Source organism: Nomascus leucogenys, chromosome 4, assembly GCF_006542625.1.
Source record: "Nomascus leucogenys isolate Asia chromosome 4, Asia_NLE_v1, whole genome shotgun sequence".
In the NCBI taxonomy this organism is placed as follows: Eukaryota; Metazoa; Chordata; class Mammalia; order Primates; family Hylobatidae; genus Nomascus; species Nomascus leucogenys.
Window position 1 is genome coordinate 82,263,358 of NC_044384.1, and position 24,741 is coordinate 82,288,098.

Below are 24,741 nucleotides of genomic sequence, written 5' to 3' on the forward strand. Positions count from 1 at the left end.
AAAAAAAAAAATCAAAAGTATGTATATTACTCTGAAAAATGGGTGTGTGGACAGTGACTTGAAAGGGATCATAAACGATAAAAATTACTTCCTTTTAAAGGTCCCTTAATGTTGTTACAGTGGATATGCAATAAATACAAATGGAGGGAAAAAGGGGGGAGAAATTCCTTGGTATTACTGTCATTTTTGTTTTGTTTTTACCTAGCAAGAATATAAACTTATTCTCAAAATCCCACTGAAGCCACTCACAGTGACAGAGCCGTTTTGAGGGTGCATGACATGGATCAACTAACTACAAGCAATGGGCCAGTGGCCTGATTTGTAAGGCCCACAAACTAAGAATGGTTTTTACATCTTTTTTCTTTTTCTTTTGAGAGGGAGTCTTGCTCTGTCGCCCAGTCTGGAGTGCAGTGGCACGATCTCCGCTCACTGCAAGCTCCGCCTCCCGGGTTCACGCCATTGTCCTGCCTCAGCCTCCCTAGTAGCTGGGACTACAGGAACCCACCATCATGCCCGGCTAATTTTTGTATTTTTAGTAGAGATGGGGCTTCACCGTGTTAGCCAGGATGGTCTCGACCTCCTGACTTCGTGATCTGCCGGCCTCGGCCTCCCAAAGTGCTGGGATTACAGGCGTGAGCCACCGCGCCCGGCCAGTTTTTACATCTTTAAAGAAGGGGGTCTGCCTGGGTACGGTGGCTTATGCCTGTAATCCCAGCACTTTGAGAGACCAAGGCAGGTGGAGTACCTGAGGTCAGGAGTTTGAGACCAGCCTGACAACATGGTGAAACCCTGTCTCTACTAAAAAAACACAAAAATTAGCCGGGCATTGTGGTGGGCACCTGTAATCCCAACTACTTAGGATGCTAAGGCAGGAGAATCGCTTGAACCCATGGGGTGGACGTTGCAGTGAGCTGAGATGGCGCCATTGCACTCCAGCCTGTGTGACAGAGGGAAACTCCTTCTCAAAAAACAAAAAACCAAAACAAAACAAAATGAAAAACAAGGGTGTCTGGCTATGTTGCCCTGGCTGGACTGGACTCAAACTCCTGGGCTCAAGAGATCCTCCCATTTCAGCCTCTGGAGTAGTTGCTACTATAGGTTCGCATTATTATGTCGGGTAGTTTTTACATTTTTAAATGGTTACAAAGGACATATAAGTACCCACATAATAATATCCTCCATTTTATCCTCTTAAACCGCAAAGGTTACATTATTTATTATCTGGCTGCTTAAAAAAAAATTGGGGACCCCTTTCTATTCCTTCCCAGACCTCAGCCAGGAAACAAAGCGCCAAGTCCAGGACCTAAACAAGCGCTCAGCCCGGAGAGCCATGACTCCGCCGTGGCCCTGGAGCCTGGGGCTGGCTGCCAGCTCGCCGTCCAGCCCTCCCTGGAGGCAGCGGGTTCTCCTCTTTCCCGGGGGCCGGGCTGAGCGCCCCAGGTGCGGCTGTCTGTGCCCGAAATGCCCCCAGGCCCCTTTCAGAGCGCCCCTGCGGCTCGAGCGGCGGCTCGGCGCGGGCAACCCCAGCGATCGCGCAGGCAGAAGTGCCACACCAGGGCGGCACAGCTCAGCAGGGCCAGGGCAGTGCCCACCCCGACGGCCGCGTGGACCAGAGTGCGGGGGTTGGGCGGCACCGCAAGGCGGCTGCAAGGCCCGAAGGCAGGGATGTCGGCCCCCTCGAGGCCCTCTCCTCCAGCCTGGGGCACGCGGCTTGCCCCGGCCTCGTTAGCGGCCACCACGCAAACGACATAAACGCCCCCTGGCTTCAGCCCCTTCAGTTCGGCTCTGCGGACCGTAGCGTTCAGCGGGGGCCCCTTCTGCGCAGCCTCGCTGCCGTCCCAAAGCAGCAGCCAGTAGTGGAGGACCGGGGAGTAGGGGGCACACCAGTGGACCACTGCGCGGCCCTCTTCGGCCGCAATGCGCACTTCTCCCATGCGCGGCGGGTCGGGCGGCTGGGCAGGGCTGGAGAGTCCTGGGCACAGGCAGGCCGCCGGCCCGGCCCTCTGTAGCTCCTTGCAGGGCACCTGCAGGTGTCGGCAGTGGTCGTAGTCGCAGGGGACAGCCGGCAAAGGAGGCCACGCCGTCTCAGTCTCATCTTCCTCCTCCTCTTCAAAGTCTTGAGGGGCCAAGGGCTGAGCTCTGGGAACCAAGAAGGTCACGGCCAGGAGCCACAGAAGGCAGGGAGAGCCCAGCATGGAGACTGGAAGGGAAGGGGTGGATAAAGCCTGTTCAGCCCAAAAGCCTGCCATGCCCTCTGCCTGGACAAAATCTCTGGAGACAGGAAAATGCAACTGGGGACCAGAAGAGGAAAGAAGTTGGACACACTCATTTGTCAACCAACTTCTGAGTCCAGGCTGTGTGCTTGGTTTCAGACAAAAAATAAAACATGATCTGACACATGAGACAGATGCATGATCAGCATGTGTTAAGTATTAGAAACAGTTAATGAATAAACAAAGTGCTGAGGGAGAGAAGAGGAAATGATTTACTTAGCCCAGGGAAGAACGGTAGGATATTTACTAGCTGCCACCCCGAGAAAAGATCTAAGCAAAACAAGTAACAAAGCCGGACCCCTAGGCTAATGCCTATAATCCCAACACTTTGGGGAGGTCAAGGCAAGAGGATTGCTTGAGGCCAGGATTCCAAACCAGCTGGGGCAACACAGTGAGACCCCATCTCTACAAAAATTAAAATTTAAAAATTAAATATTAAAAAATTAAAAAACATTAAAAATATACTGCACATGCCTGTGGTCCCAGCTACTCAGGAGGATCACTTGAGCCCAGGAGTTCAAGGCTGCAGTGAACCATGATCGCTCCACAACACTCCAGCCTGGGTGACAGAGTGAGACCTCAACTCAACAAAAACATGTATCCGTCAGTGACACAGGCAAAAACCCAGAAAGGAGACAGAAGTGAGAAAAGAGAACAGAACGGAGAAATATTGTAAGCACAGCTGCTTTTTAAAACAAAAGAGAAAAAAATAGGGACGCTGGAATCCTCCCTCCCCACCTGCTATCTGTGCAAATCTTGTCCAAGGAGTCCTGGCCCCTGCATGCCTCCCTCCTCCTCTCTGGCCCATAGCAGCTCCTCACCAGTGGGTAGGCCTTGATGCAGCGGGAATCCACCAGCTAACGTCTATGGGTGTTGGGCTGAGGGATCCCCAAGATCTCAGGCTGTGCTGTCAGGTTGTATCTTCAACTTCAATGCTGTTTGGCTGGAAGCTTTTATAACCTTCGACTGTGATGTCACCACCTAGCTCCCCTCCTCCTCCCCCCACCTCCCCGGTGATTGCCAAAAAAGAGGGCTGCTCCCTTCAGAGGGACTGAGTCACGGGGCCAGGGATGGGGAAAGCCACAGGCAAGTTTTAGCTGGAGCCCAGGATGCCTGGGTTCTGGAAGGGGAGTGGAATGTGGAAAGCAGCCAGGAGCTTAGAATCCGAAGGCTGAAGTCATACGAAGGGATGGGGAGGGGAACATAGGAGGCGGCCACCTGGCTGATATTTGAGGAAAACAGCTGCGAACAGCACGGGCCTCAGCTGCAAAATGCTGTTTTGGTAAAAATCATACCACATCCATGGCAGTCATTTCCTGTCTTCTGCCTCCCAATGGACAGAGAAAGGGAGGAAGGGAGGGGTGCAGAGGGGGCCAGAATGATGTCTCCCAGCTCTGCAGACCTGCCCTACACCATCCCCCTCCTGTGGGGGAGATGAAAGTCACATGCAGGGAGTGGGAAGGGGCCAGGATAGCTTCTTCCTCCTTGGACTTCCTAGGCTTATGAATGGAAACATCTGTGCTTAAAATAGCCCAGGTCTGGAGGCCTTCCCCTTGACAAGAAGACCTCCCCTCTAATGGCGGAAAGTGAGAGATGCCTGGGGGACACAGGGTTTTCAAATGGCCCTGAACTCATTTCAGAGTCAAGGAAGAAGCTGACACAAAATAGTTTATTGAAGGAAAAACGAGGGGAGAGGAGTCAGGGGGAAAATGCTGGAATGTGAGGAGTCTGCCCCTTTTCTTCAGGAACTAGAGCATGTGGGGCGCTGTCGGAGAGCACCCCCAGCAGGTTCAGAGCTGCCCAGAGTCTCTAGGACAGGGGCAGAAGCAGGAGCAGGAGCAGGAGCAGGAGCAGGCAGGTTGGCCTCCGTCAGCAGAGCTGCATCTTCCCAGGAGCCTGAACCTGGGCCAGGAAAGGGAAAAACAAAATCTCAAATGGGATATTAGATTAACCGGGGGCCCCACCCAGGTCATGCTGCAGGACGCCCCTCACCATCACTGGCCTCAGGCTCTAGCTCCTCTTCTCCGCTCAGGGGCTGCTGATCTGGTTTCTCTTCCTCGGACAGCTGACCCTCTGCAGCCAAAAGGGGAATGCAGGAGTTAGAACCAGACACTGAAGGAGAAAGCCAAGGAGTCAGGAAGGAGAGAGTGTGGCGGCTGCGCCATACCTGTCCCTGAGGGATCTTCAGGGCTCTCACCATCCTCTGTAACATCTGATTGCGGAGTTGACTCCTCCTGGCCTTCAGGCACTGCACCTCCAAAGCGGAAGAGGACAGGTTAGGGTTAGGATGGCTGTGCCTGGACGGCAGTGCCAACCTCACCTTCCTCGCCTTTCCTTTGACCCTTGTCTCAGTCAGTGATACCCTAAGCCTCATACTGGATGAAGCAGGGACTCCCTCTGGCCCAGCCCAGCTCAGCTCAACTTAGCCCACCTCAACGGCTCCCCAGCCAACACCTTTACCTGGCTGATGAGCAGAGATCCTTCGTTGGACTTCCTTCCGGGAATTGTCTCTTTTTCGGATGTTAACCTGTGGAGGAAAAACTACTGAGCAGCCAGGACTGACTTCCCTCACTAACAATCAGGGCCCTCATGTCCTAACCCCCAACATACCCCTGACCACCCACAAAGATCAAAGGGACAAAAGGGGGTCCTTGCCCCTTTCAACCTGCAAAGAGAAGCGGTGTCGGGGCCAGATGCCCCCCCACACCCACTGCATGTAGCTGAACAGCACGATGACGCTGAGGAAGGTGAAGTTGCTGGCGACACCTATGAAGGCGCAGGTCATCGGGAAGTTGTACAGCAGGTATCTGAGGCAGGAAGTAGGGACAAGAAGGGAGTAGCAGTTACCAGAGAGCAACAGCCTTCTCGTGTCCCAGAAGTAATTTCTAGGGCAATTCAAGTGAGTTTGGTTACAGCCAGCTCTGCCGCCCCTGCCTCCCACCCACACAGTTCCCAGAACCTGCTATACCAGGTTCTAACAAAGGCCAAGGACCTTGGGAAGTCTCCTGTGGGAGGACCATAGGGTACAGCCTCAATGTTGTCTGTCTCTCAAGAGTCACCCCAACTCTTGCTGAGCCAATGGTTCAAGACAGTAGCTCTCAACTCTGTCAGCCCATCAGCCTTCCTCGGGGTGCTTTAAAAAATTCTGCTCACAGGCCGGACGCGGTGGCTCACGTCTGTAATCCTAGCACTTTGGGAGGCCAAGGCGGGCGGATCACAAGGTCAGGAGATTGAGACCATCCTGGCTAACACGGTGAAACCCCATCTCTAGTAAAAATACAAAAAAAATTAGCCGGGCGTGTTGGCGGGCGCCTGTAATCCCAGCTACTCAGGAGGCTGAGGCAGGAGAATGGCGTGAACCTGGGAGGCAGAGCTTGCAGTGAGCCGAGGTCGCGCCACTGCACTCCAGCCTGGGCAACAGAGCAAGACTCTCTCTCAAAAAAAAAAAAAAAAAAAAAATCTTCTCACTTGGGTGGAGCCCTCAGTCCTGGATTTCTGGGTGGATGGCAGGGTGGAGGGAAGATGAACAGGGATGATGGAGGGTTGTGGGGGCAAAAAACAAAAATTAAAAATTCTGATGCCTAGACAAAAGTTCCCCAGGGAGCTGATAGGTCAATATTTGGCAGCTTTGAGACCCTCTGGCCTATGTGAAACCCAACTCAGCTCTGCTCTGTAAACCCATTACCTCTGCTTGGGACCCTCTTGGTGGAAGGTTAGCCCCCGTGAGAGTTGCCCAAGGTTCACTCCAGTTGGCCCCTCACCTGAGCCCAGTGAAGTGCGCGTGGATGCGGAGGTAGGCTCCATACAGCTGGATGCGCTTGCTGTGGATCTCAATGATCGCTCCAGTGGTCGGCACATACTGTGAGGGGGTGGCGTGAGGGCGGCGTCAGGCCAGGGCCCTGCTGCTAGCACTCTTACCCGCCCCATCTGAGCCCCACTTCCAGCCTCTCAGTTGTGATGTCTCCTGAGCCTGGAGGCTCCTCAGGTAGAAGCCTGGGCTAATGGGAGGGGCTATCTCCTAGTCATAGAGCTCGTTCACCTCACTCACCGAGTTCTCTCTATAGTCTGCGTAGAGTTCCACCTCCAGCAGCTGCTTCTGCTCTGCAAAGCCAAACAGCAGGAGGCTAGAGAAGACCAGCGTGTCCAGCATCTGGAGCAGGTCTGAGCGGTAATGCAGCATCACCTGCCGGGGGTAGGAAGCAGAGGCTGGGGACACGTGCACGCCAGATCCCCATGACACTACCTACCCCTCAACCACCTCTGAGTAGTCTATGAAGGCAGCTTCTTCCTTAGGTCCCTGGCTCCCTCACCTTCACTTCCTACCCCTCAGTCTTCATCCAACCATTCCAACTGCTTGAGTACCTCTCTCCCTACTCAACCACACTCTATTATAGAGCAAAGGCCCCTCCTTCCAAGAAACCTTCCTAGATTAAGCCCAACACTGTCTCTAATCTGCCTTTCCCACCAAGTAGTTCTATAATCCAGTATGGGATCTAAGTCCCACGCACAATGTGAAGCTTTCCCCCCACCATGTAGACATCAGGAATTTGCTTCATGATGAGGTTGTGTTGTTAATTAATGGAGAAATGGAGTCTTAACATTTATTAGGCCAGGTGTGGTGGCTCACACCTGTAATTGCAGCACTTTGGGAGGCTGAGGTGGTTGAATCATTTGAGATCAGGAGTTCGAGACCAGCCTGGTCAACATGGTGAAACCCCACCTCTACTAAAAATACAAAAATTAGCCAGGTGTGGTGGTGGGCACCTGTAGTCCCAGCTACTTGGGAAGCTGAGGCAGGAGAATCGCTTGAACCCAGGAGGTGGAGGTTGCAGTGAGCCAAGATCACACCACTGCACTCCAGCCTGGGCGACAGAGCAAGATCTCTGTCTCAAAAACAAAAAAACATTAAACAGCCACTATGTCCTAATAGGAATTTTACATTTCCCCATTGAATCCAAACTAGTCTTGCTATGAGGTAGTTACTATTATACCCATTTTATAATACTTTATACCCAAGAAGTCAGGTGACCCACAGCTAGCTTGTTTCTGAATGAGGACACAAGCCCATGTCTGTCTAGCTCTAAAGCCTGTTTTCTGAGAGCAGCTCCACTCTTCACACTTAATCCCAAAGCTGGGCGTGCTCATGAGATACCTGGGGTGTTTGGCAAAGGTTTCTGCTTTCATAAGCTGATTCCTTTTTTTTTTTTAAGACAAAGTTTTGCTCTTGTTGCCCAGGCTGGAATGCAGTGGCACGATCTCGGCTCACCACAACCTCTGCCTCCCGGGTTCAAGCAATTCTCCTGCCTCAGCTTCCTGAGTAGCTGGGATTACAGGCATGCACCACCATGCCAGCTAATTTTGTATTTTTAGTAGAGACGGGATTTCTCCATGTTGGTCAGGCTGGTCTCAAACTCTGGACCTCAGGTGATCTACCCGCCTCGGCTTCCCGAAGTGTTGGGATTACAGGCGTGAGCCACTGCGCCCGACCTTGATTCCTTTCTTTATCCTAATATGTCTGTGACCTCAAAGCCAAGGGTTTTTTCTCCTGCGGAATCCTTACCCAGACATTTTTTTTTTTTTTCTTTTTTTGACGGTCTTGCTCTGTTGCCCAGGAGGGAGAACAGTGGTGCAATCTTGGCTCACTGCAGACTCAACCTCCCAGGTTCAAGCGATCCTCCCACCTCAGCCTCTAGAGTAGCTGGGACTACAGCCGTGTGCCACCATGCCCAGCTAATTTTTTAAACTTTTTTTGGTAGAGATGGGTTTCGCCATGTTGCCCAGGCTGGTCTTGAACTCCGGGGCTCAAGCGATCTGCCTGCCTCGGCTTCCCAAACTGCTGGGATTATAGGCCTGAGCCACCACACCCGGCCCCCTACCCATTCTGATCCTGCCATCTTCCTCCACGCCTTCTCAGACAGGCCACGAACACTTACCGAACGCGAAGAAGTGGAGATGATTCGGCCACCTCTGGTGTAGCAGGAAATGGTGACCAAGAACATACCCAAATCTTGATTCACAGGGGACTCTGGCAGCTCAAGCTCTAAGGTAACACGATATGGCTGTCCATACATCAGCACCTGCCGAAGGTAGCCCCCATTTCTTTTAAAAAAATTTTTGTGGAAAATGTACCGTCCCTATTCCACCTCCCTCTTAGGCCCCCAACACCCCCAAATACTCAGCCACAACCCTCTTGAGTAGCCTAACAGGCCTTTCAATCTGTCATCCCAAGAAGGTGCTGCCCCCTTCTGGTGGCTGGAGCCTCTCACGTCCAGGTCTTGGGTATCCTGTTGGCTCTCCTGAATCAGACTGGCTACCCTGTTCCCAGAAAGGCTGTGTCACGTTTCTTTTCCAAAAGTGAACCGTCATGTTGCCAACTGGGCCATCTGTGACTCTGGCCTATGGACCGGTGAGGTTGTCCCCAGGGCCCAACCTGCCCTCTCTTACATTATTAATTAATCAAGCACTGACAGTGCTCAGTCTCCCCAGCCAGCTCTGGCACAGTCATCCTCGCTCCAGATCATCTTTCTGCCATTCTAGGTCCCTTATCTTGGTTCTGTTGGTAGCACCCCAAGACTCAGAGTAGGAAGGCTTCTTCACAGGGATCACCCTCAAGAGGTTAAAGATTTGCCACCAAACATGCCCTAGTTTTTCCTATTTCTATATTCTTCTAACCCATTTTTTTTTTTTTTTTTTTCTTTTTTGAGACAGAGTCTTGCTCTTTCGCGCAGGCTGGAGTGCAGTGGCACAATCTCGGCTCACTGCAAGCTCCGCCTCCCGGGTTCACGCCATTCTCCTGCCTCAGCCTCTCTGAGTAGCTGGGACTACAGGCGCCCGCCACCCTGCCCGGCTAATTTTTTTTTTTTTTGTATTTTTTAGTAGAGATGGGGTTTCACTGTGGTCTTGATCTCCTGACCTTGTGATCCGCCCGCCTCGGCCCCCCAAAGTGCTGGGATTACAAGCGTGAGCCACCATGCCCGGCCCTAACCCCTTTATTGATTCATATCTGGCAACAAGGCCCTCACACAGTAGTATATAAAAATTATAGGAGTGAGGGTAAAGCTTCTGTTTTTAATCAGAGGTAATGGATTAAAAAAAAAAAAAAAAAGGTTAGCCAGGTGCGGTGGCTCATGCCTGTAATCCCAGCACTTTGGGAGGCCAAGGCAGGTGGATCACCTGAGGTCAGGAGTTCGAGACCAGCCTGGCCAACATGGCGAAACCCCGCCTCTACTAAAAATACAAAAATTAGCTGGGCATGGTGGCAGGCACCTGTAATCTCAGCCACTCAAGAGGCTGAGGCAAGAAAGTCGCTTGAACCCTGGAGGCGGAGATTGCAGTAAGCCGAGATCGTGCCATTGCACTGCAGCCTGGGCGACAAGAGCAAAACTCTGTCTCCAAAAAAAAAAAAAAAAAGTTGGAAAATACTGCCCTAGCCCATAGTGAACTACCTCCAAAACGTGGGTTCAGCCTTGGGGGTGCTTTCAGTGTTTATCACTAAGGCAATGGTTGAAACCACTGATAAGGGCCTTTCTTTGTACCTTCTTATTGCCAGTCAGAACTATGTGTTGGCCGGGCGCAGTTGGCTCATGCCTGTAATCTCAGCACTTTGGGAGGCTGAGACGAGTGTATCACAAGGTCAGGAGTTCAAGACCAACCTGGCCAAGATGGTGAAACTCTGTCTCTACTAAAAATACAAAAATTTGCCGGGCGTGGTAGCAGGCACCTGTAATCCCAGCTACTTGGGAGGCTGAGGCAGAGAACTGCTTGAACCCGGGAGGCGGAGGTTGCAGTGAACAGAGATCCCACCACTGCACTCCAGCCTGGGTGACAGTGCAAGATTCTGTCTAAAAACAACAACAACAACAACAACAAAAAACTATCTGTTGAAGAAAATGGATTCCATGAGATTCCTACCCCCTGTACAGACCAGATGATTAAGCCAGTTGCTTCATAAACTTTTTTTTTTTTTTTTGTGAAGACAAGGTCTTGCTCTGTCACAGGCTGGAAGGCAGTGGCATGATCATGGCTCACTGTGCCTGGAACTTCTGGGCTCAATCTATCCTCCTGCCTCTGCCTCCTAAGTACCTGGAACCATAGGGACTATAGGCACATGCAATCACACCCAGCTAAAATTTTTTTTTTTTTTTTTTTTGGAGAGACAGGGGTCTTGCTTTGTTGCTCAGCCTATGAATTCTTCCCCTCAACCACTCCCCCAGTCTATTAATTCTTTTCTTTTTTGAGACAGGATCTCACTCTTGTCACCAAGGCTGGAGTGCAGTGGTGTGATCACAGCTCACTGCAGCCTCAACCTCCTGGGCTCAATTTCAATTGATCTTCCTGCCTCAGCCTCCTGAGTAGCTGGAACTACAGGCAGGTGCCAACACACTCAGCTAATTTTTTATTTTTTTGTAGAGACGGGGTCTCATTATGTTGCCCAAGCTGGTCTTGAACTGCTGGACTCAAGCAGTCCTGCCCTGGCCTCCCAAAGTGCTGGGATTATAGGTGTGAGCCACTGCCCTTGGCCCAAATTCTTTGAAACATTAAAATAGGTAGTTCTCTTAGCCAGGTGTGGTGGTACATGCCTGCAGTCCCAGCTGCTGAGGAGATTGAGGCAGGAGGATCCCTTGAGCCCAGGAGTTTGAGGCTACAATGAGCTATGATTGGGCCACTACACTCCAACCGGGGTGACAGAATGAGACCCCAACTAAGAAAAAAAAAAATTAATCTCCTCCAAAGGGATCCACAGAATTTAATACTAAAACCTTGTGAATAAATCCATGCCGGCCGGGCGCAGTGGCTCACGCCTGTAATCCCAGCACTCTGGGAGGTCAGGAGATCGAGACCATCCTGGCTAACACGGTGAAACCGCGTCTCTACTAAAAATACAAAAAAATTAGCCAGGAATGGTGGCAGGCGCCTGTTGTCCCGGCTACTTGGGAGGCTGAGGCAGGAGAATGGCATGAACCCGGGAGGCAGAGCTTGCAGTAAGCCAAGATTGCGTCACTGCACTCCAGCCTGGGCAACTCCATCTCAAAAAAAAAAAAAAAAAAAAAAATTCCATGCCTTTGTCCACATTTGCCTGCTTGATGGGCAGATTCTCCCCCTTCTCTAACATTCCCATGTAATATTCACCCTTCCTTAAAAGATCCGCTTTGGGCCGGGCACAGTGGCTCATGCCTGTAATCCCAGCACTTTGGGAGGCCGAGGCGGGTAGATCACCAGGACAGAAGTTCGAGACCAGCCTGGCCAATGTGGTGAAACCCCATCTCTACTAAAAAAAAAATACAAAAATTAGCTGGACGTGGTGGCATGCGCCTGTAATCTCAGCTACTCAGAAGGCTGAGGCAAAAGAATCACTTGAAGCCAGGAGGCAGGGGTTGCAGTGAGGCAAGATCACACCAGTGCACTCCAGCCTGGGCAACAGAGAGAGACTCCATATCAAAAAAGAAAAAAAAACAGATCCGCTTTGAACATCACCATTTCCATGGTCTTAGACTATCCCAGACAACACTGATCTAATTCTTCACAAATTCTTCTGGATTGCAGAATCCACATCCTTTTTTTTTTTCTTCTTTTTTTTTTTGAGACAAGAGTCTTACTCTGTCGCCCAGGCTGGAGTACAGTGGCATGATGTTGGCCCACTGTGACCTCTGCCTCCTGGGTTCAAGCGATTCTCCTGTCTCAGCCTCCCAAGTAGCTGGGACTACAGGCACACGCCACCACGCCTGGCTAATTTTAAGTAGAGACGGGGTTTCACCATATTGGTCAGGCTGGTCTCGAACCCTGACCTCAGGTGATCCACCCGCCTCAGCCTCCCAAAGTGCTGGGATTACAGGCATGAGCCACCGTGCCTGGCCAGAATCCACATCTTACAGTTTACTACTTAAATGTGTGCAAACATATGCAATGTATAGTTTTCCATCAACGCTGTGAGCTCATTGAGAGTAGCGACCACATCTACTTCTAGCAAGCCATTACACATAGTGGACAGATTATTTCATTCATTAATTTTAAAATGTTCATTGTCAACAAACAAAATGTTCAACCTCTTCTAATTATCAGGGACATGGGCTGAATTTGCTCTCATCCTCCTTTTATTCCTCCCTCCCTCATGTGACAGCCTCACACCTGATCGTTTCAGGCTCCCTCCCTTGGCTCCCTGCCTTCCCATTATGATCTCTGCAATGGGCCACAAAACTGTATGCACCATCCCAGGTTCTGTGGCTTTCTCATTTCTTCTCAATAAAGTCATTTATTATTATTTATTTATTTATTTATTCATTCATTTTGAGATGGAGTCTTGCTCTGTCGCCAGGCTGGAGTGCAGTGGCTCGATCTCAGCTCACTGCAACCTCCGCCTCCTGGGTTCAAGTGATTCTCCTGCCTCAGCCTCCCGAGTAGCTGGGATTACAGGTGCGCACCACCATGCCCAGCTAATTTTTGTATTTTTAGTAGAGACGGGGTTTTACCATGTTGGCCAGGATGGTATCGATCTCTTGACCTCATGATCTGCCCGCCTCGGCCTTCCAAAGTATTGGGATTACAGGCGTCAGCCACCACGCTTGGCCCCTATTTTTTTTCTTGCTCTGTAGCCCAGGCTGGAGTGCAGTGGCACGATCTTGGCTCACTGTAAGCTCCGTTTCCCAGGTTCATGCCATTCTCCTGCCTCAGCCTCCCAAGTAGCTGGGACTACAGGCCTGCGCCACCATGCCTGGCTAATTTTTGTATTTTTAGTAGAGATGGGGTTTGACTGTGTTGTCCAGGCTGGTCTCGAACTCCCGACCTCAGGTGACCCATCTGCCTCCTCAGCCTCCCAAAGTGCTGAGATTACAGGTGTGAGCCACCACACCCGGTTATAATCCTAACACTGTGGGATTGTCTCTACTAAAAATTAAAAAAAAAAAAAAAAAAAAAGTCAGCTAGGCATGGTGGCACACACCTGTAGTCCCAGCTACTTGGGAGATCACTTGAACCTGGGAGGTCAAGGTTGCAGTGAGCCGTGATCGTATCACTGCACTCCAGGCTGGGCGACAGGGCAAAACCTTGTCTCAAAAAATAAAATAAAATAGAACCCCAGACTCTATAGGTTATACTCCTCCCTTCAAAGATGTGACATTCTATCATTACATCAGTTTCCTCCCAAGTACCACTTTTGAAAAATAACTTCAGGCTGGACATGGTGGCTCATGTCTGTAATCCCAGCACTTCGAGAGGCTGAGGTGGGCAGATCACCTGAGATCATGAGTTCAAGACCAGCCTGGCCAACATGATGAAACCTCGTCTCTATTAAAAATACAAAAATCAGCTAGGTATAGTGGCATACACCTGTAACCCCAGCTAGTCGGGAGGCTGAGGCAGGACAATCGATTGAACCCAGGGGGGCAGAGGTTGCAGTGAGCCGAGATCGTGCCATTGCACTGTAGCCTAGGTGACAGGAAAAAAACTCTGTCTCAAATAAATTAAATAAATAAATAAATAAATAAAACTTCAGGCTGGGTGTGGTGGCTCACGCATGTAATCCCAGCGCTTTTGGAGGCTGAGGTGGGTGGACCACCTGAGGTCAGGAGTTTTAGACCAGCCTGACCAACATGGTGAAACGCTGTCTCTGCTAAAAATACAAAAATTAGCCGGGCGTGGTGGTGGGCACCTGTAATCCCAGGTACTCAGGAGGCTGAGGTGGGAGAATTGCTTAATCCCAGGAGTTGGAGGTTGCAGTGAAGCGAGATCGCGCCACTGCACTCCAGCTTTGGCGACACAGCAAGACTCTGTCTCAAAAAAAAAAAAAAAAAGAACCTATTCTTTATCAGAGCCTCCTCTAGCTTGCCTACTATAGAGGCCCACTCCCCATATGTATTTCTCAGGGTTCCCAGGTTTGGTGACGTCACACTGGCATCTGGCCAGTCCTCTGGCACAGTACCCTTTGTAATGACAAGATGCACATATTTGACAACAGTTTCATAATTTTATATAAATGCTTTCAAAACTCTTGGGTAGATACCCATCTTCTTCCAATGTAATAGCTGATTTGTTCATTTAGGTCTAAAACATTGCTTACTTTACCTAGCAGATAAATATATCATACTTCACCTGAGAAAGATGGTCCTCAGTTTACAATGGGGTTACATTCCGATAAACCCATCTAAGTTGAAACTATCACAAGCTGAAAACGCATTTAGTACACCTAACCTAAAGAACATCATAGCTTACTTACCCTAGCCTACCTTAAACATGCTCAGAACACTTACGTTAGCCTACCTATAGTTGGTTACAATCATCTAACACAAAGCCTATGCTTATAATAAAGTAGTGAATATCTCATGTGATTTATTGAATACAGTATTGAACGTGAAAAACAGGCTGGGCGCAGTGGCTGACGCCTATAATCCCAGCACTTTAGGAGGCCGAGGCAGGCAGATCACAAAGTCAAGAGATCCAGACCATCCTGGCCAACAGGGTAATATCCCATCCCTCCTAAAAATACAAAAAAAATAGCTGGGCATGGTGGCGCGCTCCTGTAGTGCCAGCTACTCGGGAGGCTGAGGCAGGAGAATCGCTTGAACCCAGGAGGTGGAGGTTGCAGTGAGCTGAGATCGCGCCACTGCACTCCAGCCTGGCGACAGAGTGAGACTGTCTGGAAAAAAAAAAAAAAAAAAAAAAAAAAAAAAAGAAAGAGAGTGAAGAACAGAATGGTTGTATAGGTACCTGAAGTACAGTGTCTACGGAATGTATGTCGCTTTTGCACCACAGTAAGTTGAAAATTTCTTAAGTTGAATTAACGTAAGTCAGGGACTATGTTGAGAAAGAACATTTCTTTCTTTTTTTTTTTTTTTTGAGACGGAGTCTCGCTCTGTCACCCAGGCTGGAGTGCAGTGGCGCGATCTCGGCTCACTGCAAGCTCCGCCTCCTGGGGTTCATGCCATTCTCCTGCCTCAGCCTCTCTGAGTAGCTGGGACTACAGGCGCCCGCCACCATGCCCGGCTAATTTTTTTGTATTTTTAGTAGAGACGGGGTTTCACCGTGGTCTTGATCTCCTGACCTCGTGATCCGCCCGCCTCGGCCTCCCAAAGTGCTGGGATTACAAGCGTGAGCCACCGTGCCTGGCCGAGAAAGAACATTTCTAACACCTGCTGCAGAAAGATCCATCAGTACACACAATTAATTTTTTTTTTTTTTTTTTTTTGAGACGGAGTCTCACTCTGTAGCCCAGGCTGGAGTGCAGTGGTGCAATCTCGGCTCACTGCAAGCTCCGCCTCCCAGGTTCACGCCATTCTCCTGCCTCAGTCTCTCCGAGTAGCTGGGACTACAGGCGCCCGCCACCACGCCCGGCTAATTTTTTTTTTGTATTTTTAGTAGAGATGGGGTTTCACCGTGGCCTCGATCTCCTGACCTCATGATCCGCCCGCCTCGGCCTCCCAAAGTGCTGGGATTACAAGCGTGAGCCACCGCGCCCGGCCCACACAATTAATTTTAACTTCTTTTCCTTCAAAGTCTTCCTCTTAGTCTCCTTTTTTTTTTTTTTTCTTTTCTTTTTTAAGACGGAGCTTCATTCTTGTTGCCCGGGCTGGAGTGCAACGGCGTGATCTCGGCTCACTGAAACCTCCTCCTCCCGGATTCAAGTGATTCTCCTGCCTCAGCCTCCCAAGTAGCTGGGATTACAGGCATGCGCCACCACACCCAGCTAATTTTGTATTTTTAGTAGGGACGGGGTTTCTCCGCGTTGGTCAGGCTGGTCTCGAACTCCCAACCTCAGGTGATCTGCCCACCTCAGCCTCCCAAAGTACTGGGATTACAGGTGTGAGCCACCGTGCCCAGCCAGTCTCTTATTACTCAATTCCTTCTCTCTAGGCCTTTCTCAAGTCTTCCTATTTTGAGTCATCAAAGCTCTAATGAAACCTCTCTCTAGTTCCTATACTCACCCGATCACGTCCACCCTTAGTCAGCGAGACATTGGCAACAGGGAAGGAGCAGAGTGAGGTGGTGGAGGAATCACAGTCGGTCCTAAATGAGAACGGAGGAGGATACGCCAGTAAGTTAGTCTTACTAGTCCGTCCATACACCTTCTTGGCCCCCTAGGGCTCCCTCCTGCCCTCCTCCCTTCTCAGAACAGGCACCCTTCTCTCTGTTACAAAGATGGAGAACAAATGTGGCCAGGAGATTCAAGATACCAGAATGATTATTTCATTCTCTTCCTATGACTTCAATGTATGTCCTCTCATTAGAGCAGATGTTCTTAGATGGGACTCTACAGATACTTAAATAGTTGCATACTTCAGTGTTTCTAAAGACTTAAGGAGCTTGATAAAAATGTAAATTCCAGGGCCAAGCAGGGGTGGCTCACGCCTGTAATCCCAGCACTTTTGGAGGCCGAGGAGGGCGGATCACCTGAGGTCAGGAGTTTAAGACCAGCCTGAACAACATGGAGACACCCCATCTCTACTAAAAATACAAAATTAGCAGGGCGTGGTGGCACATGCCTATAATCCCACCTACTCGGGACGCTGAGGCAGAAGAATCGCCTGAACCTGGGAGGCAGAGGTTGTGGTGAGCGGAGATCACGCCACTGCACTCCAGCCTGGGCAACAAGAGTGAAACTCCATCTCAAAAAAAAAAAAAAAAGGTAAATTCCAGGGTCCCACCCAAGAGATTCTGATTTGGTAGCTCTGGTCTGGGTCCTAGTTTGAGAAAACGCCTCCAAAAGGATCTACAGATGGTTATTAAGAGGCTCATAACCCCTCCAATTGTAGGCAAATTTGCATGTAGGGGTGTGGGTGCAGCATATGCCTAGGCATGTTTATACTTTTTTTTTTTTGAGACGGAGTCTTGCTCTGTCGCCCAGGCTGGAGTGCAATGGCAGGATCTTGGCTCATTGCAAGCTCCGCCTCCCAGGTTCACGCCATTTCTCCTGCCTCAGCCTCCCGAGTAGCTGGGACAACAGGTGCCCGCCACCACGCCCGGCTAATTTTTTGTATTTTTAGTAGAGACAGGGTTTCACCAGGTTAGCCAGGATAGTCTCAATCTCCTGACCTCGTGATCCGCCTGCCTCGGCCTCCCAAAGTGCTGGAATTACAGGTGTGAGCCACTGTGCCCAGCCGTATATACGTTTTTATGGCAGGAAGGGCCATAAGATCCATTTCCTAAAAGTTTAAGAAGCTCTGCTTTAGAAACTATAGCTCTGGACCAGGGACTTAAGGGAAAAAATGACTTTAAACCATTGATTATAACGCCCTTCTCTGCATCTGTTGATAGGACCTACAACCACTGTTAAGAAGAGAGAACTAGGCCGGGCGCAGTGGCTCATGCTTGTAATCCCAGCACTTTGGGAGGCCGAGGGGGTGGATCACGAGGTCAGGAGTTCGAGATCAGCCTGGCCAACATAGTGAAACCCCATCTCTACTAAAAATACAAAAAAAAATTAGCCAGGTGTGGTGGCAGGCACCTGTAATCCCAGTTACTTCGGAGGCTGAGGCAAGGCAAGAGAATGGTTTGAACCTGGAGGCAGAGGTTGCAGCGAGCCGAGACTGTGCCACTGCACTCCAGCCCAGGCAACAGCGCGAGACTCTGTCTCAAAAAGAAAAAAAAAAAAAAAAAAAAAAAAAAAAGAAGAGAGACCTTGGTGGGGCGCAGTGGCTCACGCCTGTAACCCCAGCACTTTGGGAGGCCGAGGTGGATGGATCACCTGCATTCAGGAGTTCAAGACCAGCCTAGCCAACATGGTGAAACCCCATCTCCCCAGTACTTTGGGAGGCCAAGGCGGGTGGATCACAAGGTCAGGAGATTGAGACCATCCTGGCTAACAAGGTGAAACCCCGTCTCTACAAAAAAAAAAAAAAAAAAAAAAAAAAATTAGCAGGTCATGGTGGCAGGTGCCTGTAGTCCCAGCTACTCAGGAGGTTAAGGCAGGAGAATGGCGTGAGCCCAGGAGGCGGAGCTTGCTGTGAGCCGAGATAGGGCCACTGCACTCCAGCCTGAGCGACAGAGCAAGACTCATCTAAAAAACAAACAAACAAACAAACAAACAAACAAAAGCAAAAAGCAAAAAAACCCCATCTCTACTAAAAATACAAAAATTAGCCAGATGTGGTGGCACACACCTGTAATCCCAGCTACTTGGGAGGCTGAGGCACAAGAATCGCTTGAACCTGGGAGGCAGAGGTTGCAGTGAGTAGACACTGCACCACTGCACTCCAGCCTGGGCAACAGAGCGAGACTCCGTCTCAAAAAAAAAAAAAAAAGGGAATTTGGCACTTGGCGGGGTTTGTAAAATGAGAAGGAACCTAAGGGGCCAGTCAAGACGCAAGACTCTCTGGGAGGCAAGTTTATGCACCTCCTCATCTTATGTTTCCATAATCTCTATTGTGCAGCTGACTTTCAGGGATTGAGAGGCAATAATGTAAAAAGCAAACTACTGCTTTCCTAATAGCTCCTCTACTGAAAGCCAGGTTGGTTCTGCACTAAGGGGTTGAGTTGGCTGAAAATTCTACACTGGCCCTGAGAGTGAGGGCCAAAACAGAATTGATCCTCATAATGATAGAAGTGGATACCCCCCCCCCTTTTTTTTTTTTTAACCAGAATTCAGTTATCAGAGGTAGAACTAGAACTCTAGCCCTGGCAACCCAAATCTAGCCTTGGGCTGTGAAAGTTGAGAGGTCCTGGAAGCACACCTGGCTCCAGTTTTCCTCATCTGTAAATGAGGGGATTGAACGGAATAAGCTCCAAGGGCCTTACAATTCCCATAGGACTCCTCTAGTTTGATAGAGGGCCCCTCTCACCTGTAGTAGAAATGCACGGGGCTGAGGTGGCTGACTGTCGGCATGTAGGAATAGTAGAAGGAGCCATAGAGGAAGACAGACACCCAGAGCAAGAGGAGGATGGTGCAGAAGAGCACCCCAAACTGCAGCAGCAGCCTGCGGGCACGGCCTGCCAAGACTTGGCCCACCTCCTGGGCCCACAGTAAGGCAGGTACCGGAGGGTCATTGACCATGGCCGGGAGAGCAGGGTGTCTGGCCCCAGGTTCAGGCCTTGCGTTCCTAGCTGCTCTGCCACCTGGACGCCACCCCTGGCCATGGGATGCAGCAGCTGGTGGTTCCTGGAAAGAGAAGGGGAGTGGGAAAGAGTCACTCCTTTCCCCAAGGAGGTGGAGACAAAAAAGCTTACTGGACTGGCTTTGAGGAACGAGAGATAGCAGGATAGCAAAGTCATTGTTTCATATATATGGCCTTTCTCCAAATGATTGTGCCACTCAGCCAATTACCCCTTCCCTTTCCTCCACTGTGTTCCCTCCCGCCCAGTGCTAGATCTCCTCAGTGGAATTCCTTCTCCAGCCATTTGCCGCTGGGACAAACCACCTTGATACTCATTCACAGCTATATAACAAAGAATAAGCACCTTACAATTCTTAAAAAGAGCACCTTACAATTCTTAAAAAGAGCTTTACACACACGGTGATACTGAATCCACACTGCTAGGCAGCTGCACGGAGAGAATGTGCGACTTGCCTAAGGTCGCACGGCCAGACTCGAAACCAGTAGCCTAAGAGTAGCCACAATTGCTTCCCAAGTTTCTCCTCTCCGCCTCGAGCTGAGCTCGCTCCCCGACACGGCTGCGTCCCACGCCAGGCGGAGCGCCCTGCAGCCAACCGCCACTTCCCGCCAGTCCCCTCCGGCTCGGAGGTGGGCAAAGCGCCCGGAGCCCCTACCTAATCGCGCAACCATGGAAACCAGCCCGCCGGCTGCCACAGGGCGGCCGACTCACCAGCCTCGTGCGCTGCCAGGGTAACCGTGAGAAGGGACTTCCGGCTCCCGGGGAAGCCCCACCCCTCTCCGCCGGCCGCTTTTGTGGCCCTGGGAGGCGGAGTTTCGGCCCAGGGCGGGGTCCAGCGCGGCGGGGCGGAGCCTTCCCGAGCTGCGAGGCCGCTGTCTGCTTGCGCTCGCCACTGGCTCTCTCTGCGGCAGGTTTTCCTCCGGTTACCGTGACCAAAGGGGAAAGACGCCTGCCTCCCTGCAGGCCCCAAGATGTGCCCCAGGGGATGGGCTGACTGCAGCCTCCGCTCGGCTCTCCCTCGAGACTGCAATCACAGCCCTCTGTGCACACCTTCACCACAGGCCATTTCACCCGCGAAGCGGGCGAGTGAGGCGGTCACCCAGCTGGCGCTGATTTTTATCGCCCACAGCTCCTAGGACCTGTAGGCATCTAAGGCGGGGGCATTCACCTAGAGCATGTTGCAGTCTGCGGCAACCTGGGCCTCTTGCATTGTTGCGCAGGCAGATTAGTCCCCTGTTCCCAGCGTGGTAGCATTGTGGACCTCCTCTGACCCCTAACTGGATGCACTCTCCCTCAGAGTCCCCACAGCACATTATCTAGACTAGCTTTTGGCAGTCTTCTATTTTGTAGACGTCTAATCACCCCAGATAAAGTCCTTCAGAGGGCACGGCTAGTGTTGTGTACATCTTTGCACACTGTTACGGGCGTGGGAAGTAATCTATTCAAAATGAATGAAATTCTTAAAACCAATCCACCCCCCCCGCCCCCTTCACGCCAGCCCACCTATTTCCAGTATATTTCTGCTGACTGTCCCCACAAGGGCCCCTACCTCCTCTTTGTCCGGTCCTTTGATCTGGTCTCCGCACACCTCTTTTTCCCCAGCTTCCTCCTTTTGGTCTACCTTTTCTGTAGACATCTTCCTGACGAGCCTCTGTTGACTCTGGATCTTCCACTGAGTCACTTGTGGCTAAAACGTGAAGTGGCGATCCAGACGCTGATACCTGTGGCGCATCACATTTTCCTGGATATGGAAAATGGAGGGTCCCTGGGAGAGAAACGAAGATTCAGGTGCTAAGTGCTGTGTCAGGGTAGAGGGAGGAAGGGAGGAGGGGGGCGACTGCCCAGCTGATGTCAGATTTTCAAATGAGCAGGGTCCCCCGCAGCCAGTACAGACTCCACTGCAGGGGCTGTCATACGCCCAGACCACCCCATTTGAGAGGGGGAGTCGGCCTTGGCCTCAGCTCTGTTGGGGAGGGCTCTAGCCCAGACTCAGGATGCCTGCAATGGGGGAGGGGCAGGCAGTGAACCAGCGACAGTGGGGGTGTGCACACGGATGCAGGCAGCTAGGCTCCCCCACCGGCCAGGCAGTTGGTATGCTCCAGGATCTGAGCAGCTCCTTCTAGCATCCTTCATCCTTCAGGTACCAGCCATCCAGACAGTGCTTGAGCTGCAGAAACTGAGACCAGCCCTCGACGGACCTCTGGCCTAGCCCTCCCCAGGGGCCTCCTTCCCTATAGTCACTGCTTCTGCATCAGATACTTTCAGCTGCAACTCCCTACAGGGTGGGACACCCATCTCAGGCAGAAGGTTTTGGTACCCTCCACTGACCCTACACCCAGGGCTGCTACTGCCGCTTGTGGCTTCAGGTGAGTAAGGAACGGCCTGTTTTTCTCCTGTTGGGGCTCACTGGAGCAGATAGGGGTGATGTGCCCTCCTCATCAGGGTTGGTTGAGGTCTTCAGAGCTGGGAACACACATGGTTTGAAGGGCTGAAAAGCCTTAAATCATTTGTGTAAGGCTTAATGATCTGTGGCCCAGGCCATGAGGGAGTTTGCGGAGCACCTCATCCCACCCTATTTTTTCCATGAGGAATACAGGGATGAGACAGTCCACTGGAGGAGGAGGAGGAGGATAGGAGGGGAACAAAATATTGGGGTACGACCACAGCCTTGTAAAGGTTGGTGTGGAGTGAGCATGGAGGGGTCCTCCAGCTGAGACTGTGCTCTGAGAGGTCCCTCTTTTTTCCAGGATGAAAGGTGAGACCCCGGTGAACAGCACTATGAGTATTGGGCAAGCACGCAAGATGGTGGAACAGCTTAAGATTGAAGCCAGCTTGTGTCGGATAAAGGTAGGTGGGACCCTGGCTGGCTCCCATTAGTTGGCCAGGCTGTGCTGTGCTGCAGGTTCCCAAAGCTCAGGATAAGAGATGCATTCTTTCCTTCACTCCCCGAGATCAGGGGAGGAGTCTGGGGCTCTGTAAAGAAAGCTGTCCCCAGGCCTCTCTGGGGGATGAGGGAGAAGACAGTTGTAAGGAGCCCTGGAGATGGCAAAAGAGAACCCATTTGGGGAGGGAGGCTGCAGTCCCCTTCAGAGGTCCTGGCTAACAATACCCCTCCTGGCTGTGTCCCAGGTGTCCAAGGCAGCAGCAGACCTGATGACTTACTGTGATGCCCACGCCTGTGAGGATCCCCTCATCACCCCTGTGCCCACTTCGGAGAACCCCTTCCGGGAGAAGAAGTTCTTCTGTGCTCTCCTCTGAGCTCCCCTGTCCCTTCTCACAACTCCTCCCTTTTCCCTCTCCTGGGCCCTTCCTTAGGTCAGTAATTGTCGTGAGCCCCTGAGGCTCCTTGCATCCCATCCCTAACCCTTGCCTGACCATGTGAGGTTATCTGAAGCACAAGGCTCACCCTCACCTATCTGTCGACCCCATTTCCTACCACCTTTGTGGCCGGCCCCAAGCACCCCAGAGATATGAGGCACCCTTTGCTCCACCCACAGCAGGGCCCCGTCAGACTCTGCCAGCGTCCTGCCCGCTTCCCTCGGTGACCTGCTCAGACAATGGAGAGAGGGATGGGCCAGGTTCTTGCTCTCAGTCTCACCTGGAGCTACTGGGAGGGTAAAGCCATTTGAAGAATAAAGTCATCCAGAGCCTCAGGACAGCTCCTGTGTTAGAATTCTTGGGGGGAGAGGATCATCAAGCAATAGATCTGCCATACCCAGGGAACAGGGCCAATCAAAGCAGGCTAGACCCTGTCAAGGATCGGAGATCAGCGGGGTCAGGGGATGGCGGGCGCGAGAGAGCGACCACAGTGAAGAATGAAGTACAAAAGACGCTCAAGAGGCTGCGAAGAGCAAGCACACACACACAAACGTGCAACGAAGCCAAGTTAAAAGGTAAACAGGCCGAACAGGGTGGATTTAGGGGAGGGTGCGGGAGTGTAGTCGTACAGCAGAGGATCCCTTAGGAGGGTAGGGGCGGAGCTTGGCTTCAGTTACCGCGACTGGAGCCGATTTTATGCCTAAGATGGCTGCGCCCACAGCCCCTCCCATTCCAAGATGGTCGTACCAACATGGCGGCCCCCGTGCCACAGAGTTTACCGTACAGGGCTTCTCTTAAAATGGCGGCCCCCTGGCAACAGGAGTTCTCAATATGGTCCCTTCCACCCTCTTCTGGTCTCAAAATGGCTGCCCCTGCCCTCACCAAGCCGGGGCCCGCGCCCTGCAACCCCGAAATCTGGATCTCGATGTCCTCCCGATTGAGCCGAAGGCACACGGGCGGCCATAACGAAGAATCACTAAACAAGGGGACCCCAGGAAGCACAGCGTGGCCGACGCTGGTCGCGTGGATCTTGCGAGGGAATCTAGGTTTCTACATCTTGCCAAGAAAGGAGAGGCTCCCTTTGGAGCGGAAATATTAGCGGCAGGGGGTTAACCCCCGGCGCTGTCCGTCTCGGTGCACCGCTCCTCAGTTTTCCTGGTCTTCCCAGGAGCTGGATAAGCCTGAAGTTGCTCAGTTTGGGTTTCCTAGTAGAACTGGGGCTTGTTTTTGCTTTCATTTTCCCCTCAGGCCGATTCAGCCACATCAGCCAGAAAGCAGTGGCCCCACCCCTAATGTGCCTTGCAGGAGTCCAGCATGCTGTCTGGGCAGGGACCAAACTTAAGGCTTAACATGTCATGGTCATCTCCAGGACTCAAACATGGCGGAGGTTTACGAACACCAGAACGCCTCCTAGAATCTTTTCCTTCCAAGGGTGCACAGAGCCGAGATGGGACCAGGGCCAAGGCAAAGAACGTAACAATCCCAGTATGTGTGCTCCTCCTAGAGTCAAGGTCCCCTAAACTCAGGGACGCATCCTTCCCAGGAAAAGCCTATGCTGGCTCCTGTTTTGTGCCTGGATATACTTCGGGAAGGGAGGCTGCTTTGAAACAGTAGGGACAGCTCATTACCTCCAGCTTCCAGGTTATCTTTGCACAGAAGACAGCAAAGTGGAGAGAGGAAACCAAAGGAAGAAAGGTTGTTATCACCAGCAACTGAACTTAACCTCCTATCTTCATGAATTCCAGGGACACCCAATGAACTTGGGTCACCTTAAGGTGTCCCAAGCAACTTTTTACTGTTGATGGAACTTCTGAGCTCTAAGAAGTCCTGGAGCTCTTCTAATTTATTCCCTCATCCTAGAGATGAAGAAACAGGAAAAGTTTGCCCTCCTGGAGTGGGACCCTACCCCCATTCTGTTGCGTAGGAGCCTCAGTTCCTTCTTGGCACGGTGAAAATTCCAGGAAGGATCAATCAGGTCCGTTTTAATCCCTGTATCCTGACAATGGCACGTATCAGGCACCCAACTACCCAATGAATGGATTGTACTGTACATGCTTAAATGGCAAATGCGGCATGGCAGGGACCAAGCACTTTGCCTCCCTCATCCCCACTG

At 51.4% G+C, this 24,741-nt stretch overlaps 3 protein-coding genes across 6 annotated transcripts; 1 reads left to right on the top strand and 2 right to left on the bottom strand.

The window, feature by feature from the left end:
- Positions 1 to 84: 84 nt before the first annotated feature.
- LRRN4CL (LRRN4 C-terminal like) lies at positions 85 to 3,581 on the bottom strand. Its single transcript, XM_003274094.3, has 2 exons — positions 3,095 to 3,581; positions 85 to 2,200 (listed from the first exon to the last, which is right to left on the bottom strand). The coding sequence occupies exon 2, from the start codon at positions 2,193 to 2,195 to the stop codon at positions 1,479 to 1,481; it is 717 nt and encodes a 238-aa protein (XP_003274142.2). The 5' UTR covers positions 2,196 to 2,200; positions 3,095 to 3,581; the 3' UTR covers positions 85 to 1,478.
- A 342-nt stretch (positions 3,582 to 3,923) lies between these two features.
- Positions 3,924 to 21,458, bottom strand: BSCL2 (BSCL2 lipid droplet biogenesis associated, seipin). Of its 4 annotated transcripts, none has more exons than XM_030810985.1 (11): positions 20,860 to 21,458; positions 19,040 to 19,356; positions 16,187 to 16,268; positions 8,207 to 8,350; positions 6,322 to 6,456; positions 6,035 to 6,132; positions 4,939 to 5,080; positions 4,734 to 4,800; positions 4,441 to 4,521; positions 4,266 to 4,346; positions 3,924 to 4,175 (listed from the first exon to the last, which is right to left on the bottom strand). In XM_030810985.1, exons 1-11 carry the CDS (start codon positions 20,944 to 20,946, stop codon positions 4,015 to 4,017), a joined length of 1,395 nt encoding a protein of 464 aa, XP_030666845.1. In that variant the 5' UTR covers positions 20,947 to 21,458; the 3' UTR covers positions 3,924 to 4,014. The 4 variants fall into 4 exon arrangements, with proteins under 4 accessions (XP_030666845.1, XP_030666844.1, XP_030666847.1 ...); XM_030810984.1 differs by having other exon boundaries at positions 4,441 to 4,527; positions 20,860 to 21,358; XM_030810987.1 differs by lacking the exon at positions 20,860 to 21,458 and adding an exon at positions 19,966 to 20,079.
- GNG3 (G protein subunit gamma 3) lies at positions 21,345 to 22,968 on the top strand. The gene is made up of 3 exons (XM_003274092.3): positions 21,345 to 21,676; positions 22,058 to 22,157; positions 22,440 to 22,968. Exons 2-3 carry the CDS (start codon positions 22,059 to 22,061, stop codon positions 22,566 to 22,568), a joined length of 228 nt encoding a protein of 75 aa, XP_003274140.1. The 5' UTR covers positions 21,345 to 21,676; position 22,058; the 3' UTR covers positions 22,569 to 22,968.
- Positions 22,969 to 24,741: the final 1,773 nt, after the last annotated feature.

Bases quoted from the DNA above. Each gene is read 5' to 3' on its own strand.
- LRRN4CL (XM_003274094.3), bottom strand. From the start codon at position 2,195: ATGCTGGGCTCTCCCTGCCTTCTGTGGCTCCTGGCCGTGACCTTCTTG.
- BSCL2 (XM_030810984.1), bottom strand. From the start codon at position 20,946: ATGTCTACAGAAAAGGTAGACCAAAAGGAGGAAGCTGGGGAAAAAGAG. The intron at 8,351-16,186 runs GTGAGTATAGGA...TACCTTCGGCAG, and splicing joins CTAAGGGTGGACGTGATCGG to GTGCTGATGTATGGACAGCC. The intron at 4,801-4,938 runs GTTGAAAGGGGC...TTTCCTCCACAG, and splicing joins GACACCGCTTCTCTTTGCAG to GTTAACATCCGAAAAAGAGA.
- GNG3 (XM_003274092.3), top strand. From the start codon at position 22,059: ATGAAAGGTGAGACCCCGGTGAACAGCACTATGAGTATTGGGCAAGCA. The intron at 22,158-22,439 runs GTAGGTGGGACC...GCTGTGTCCCAG, and splicing joins CCAGCTTGTGTCGGATAAAG to GTGTCCAAGGCAGCAGCAGA.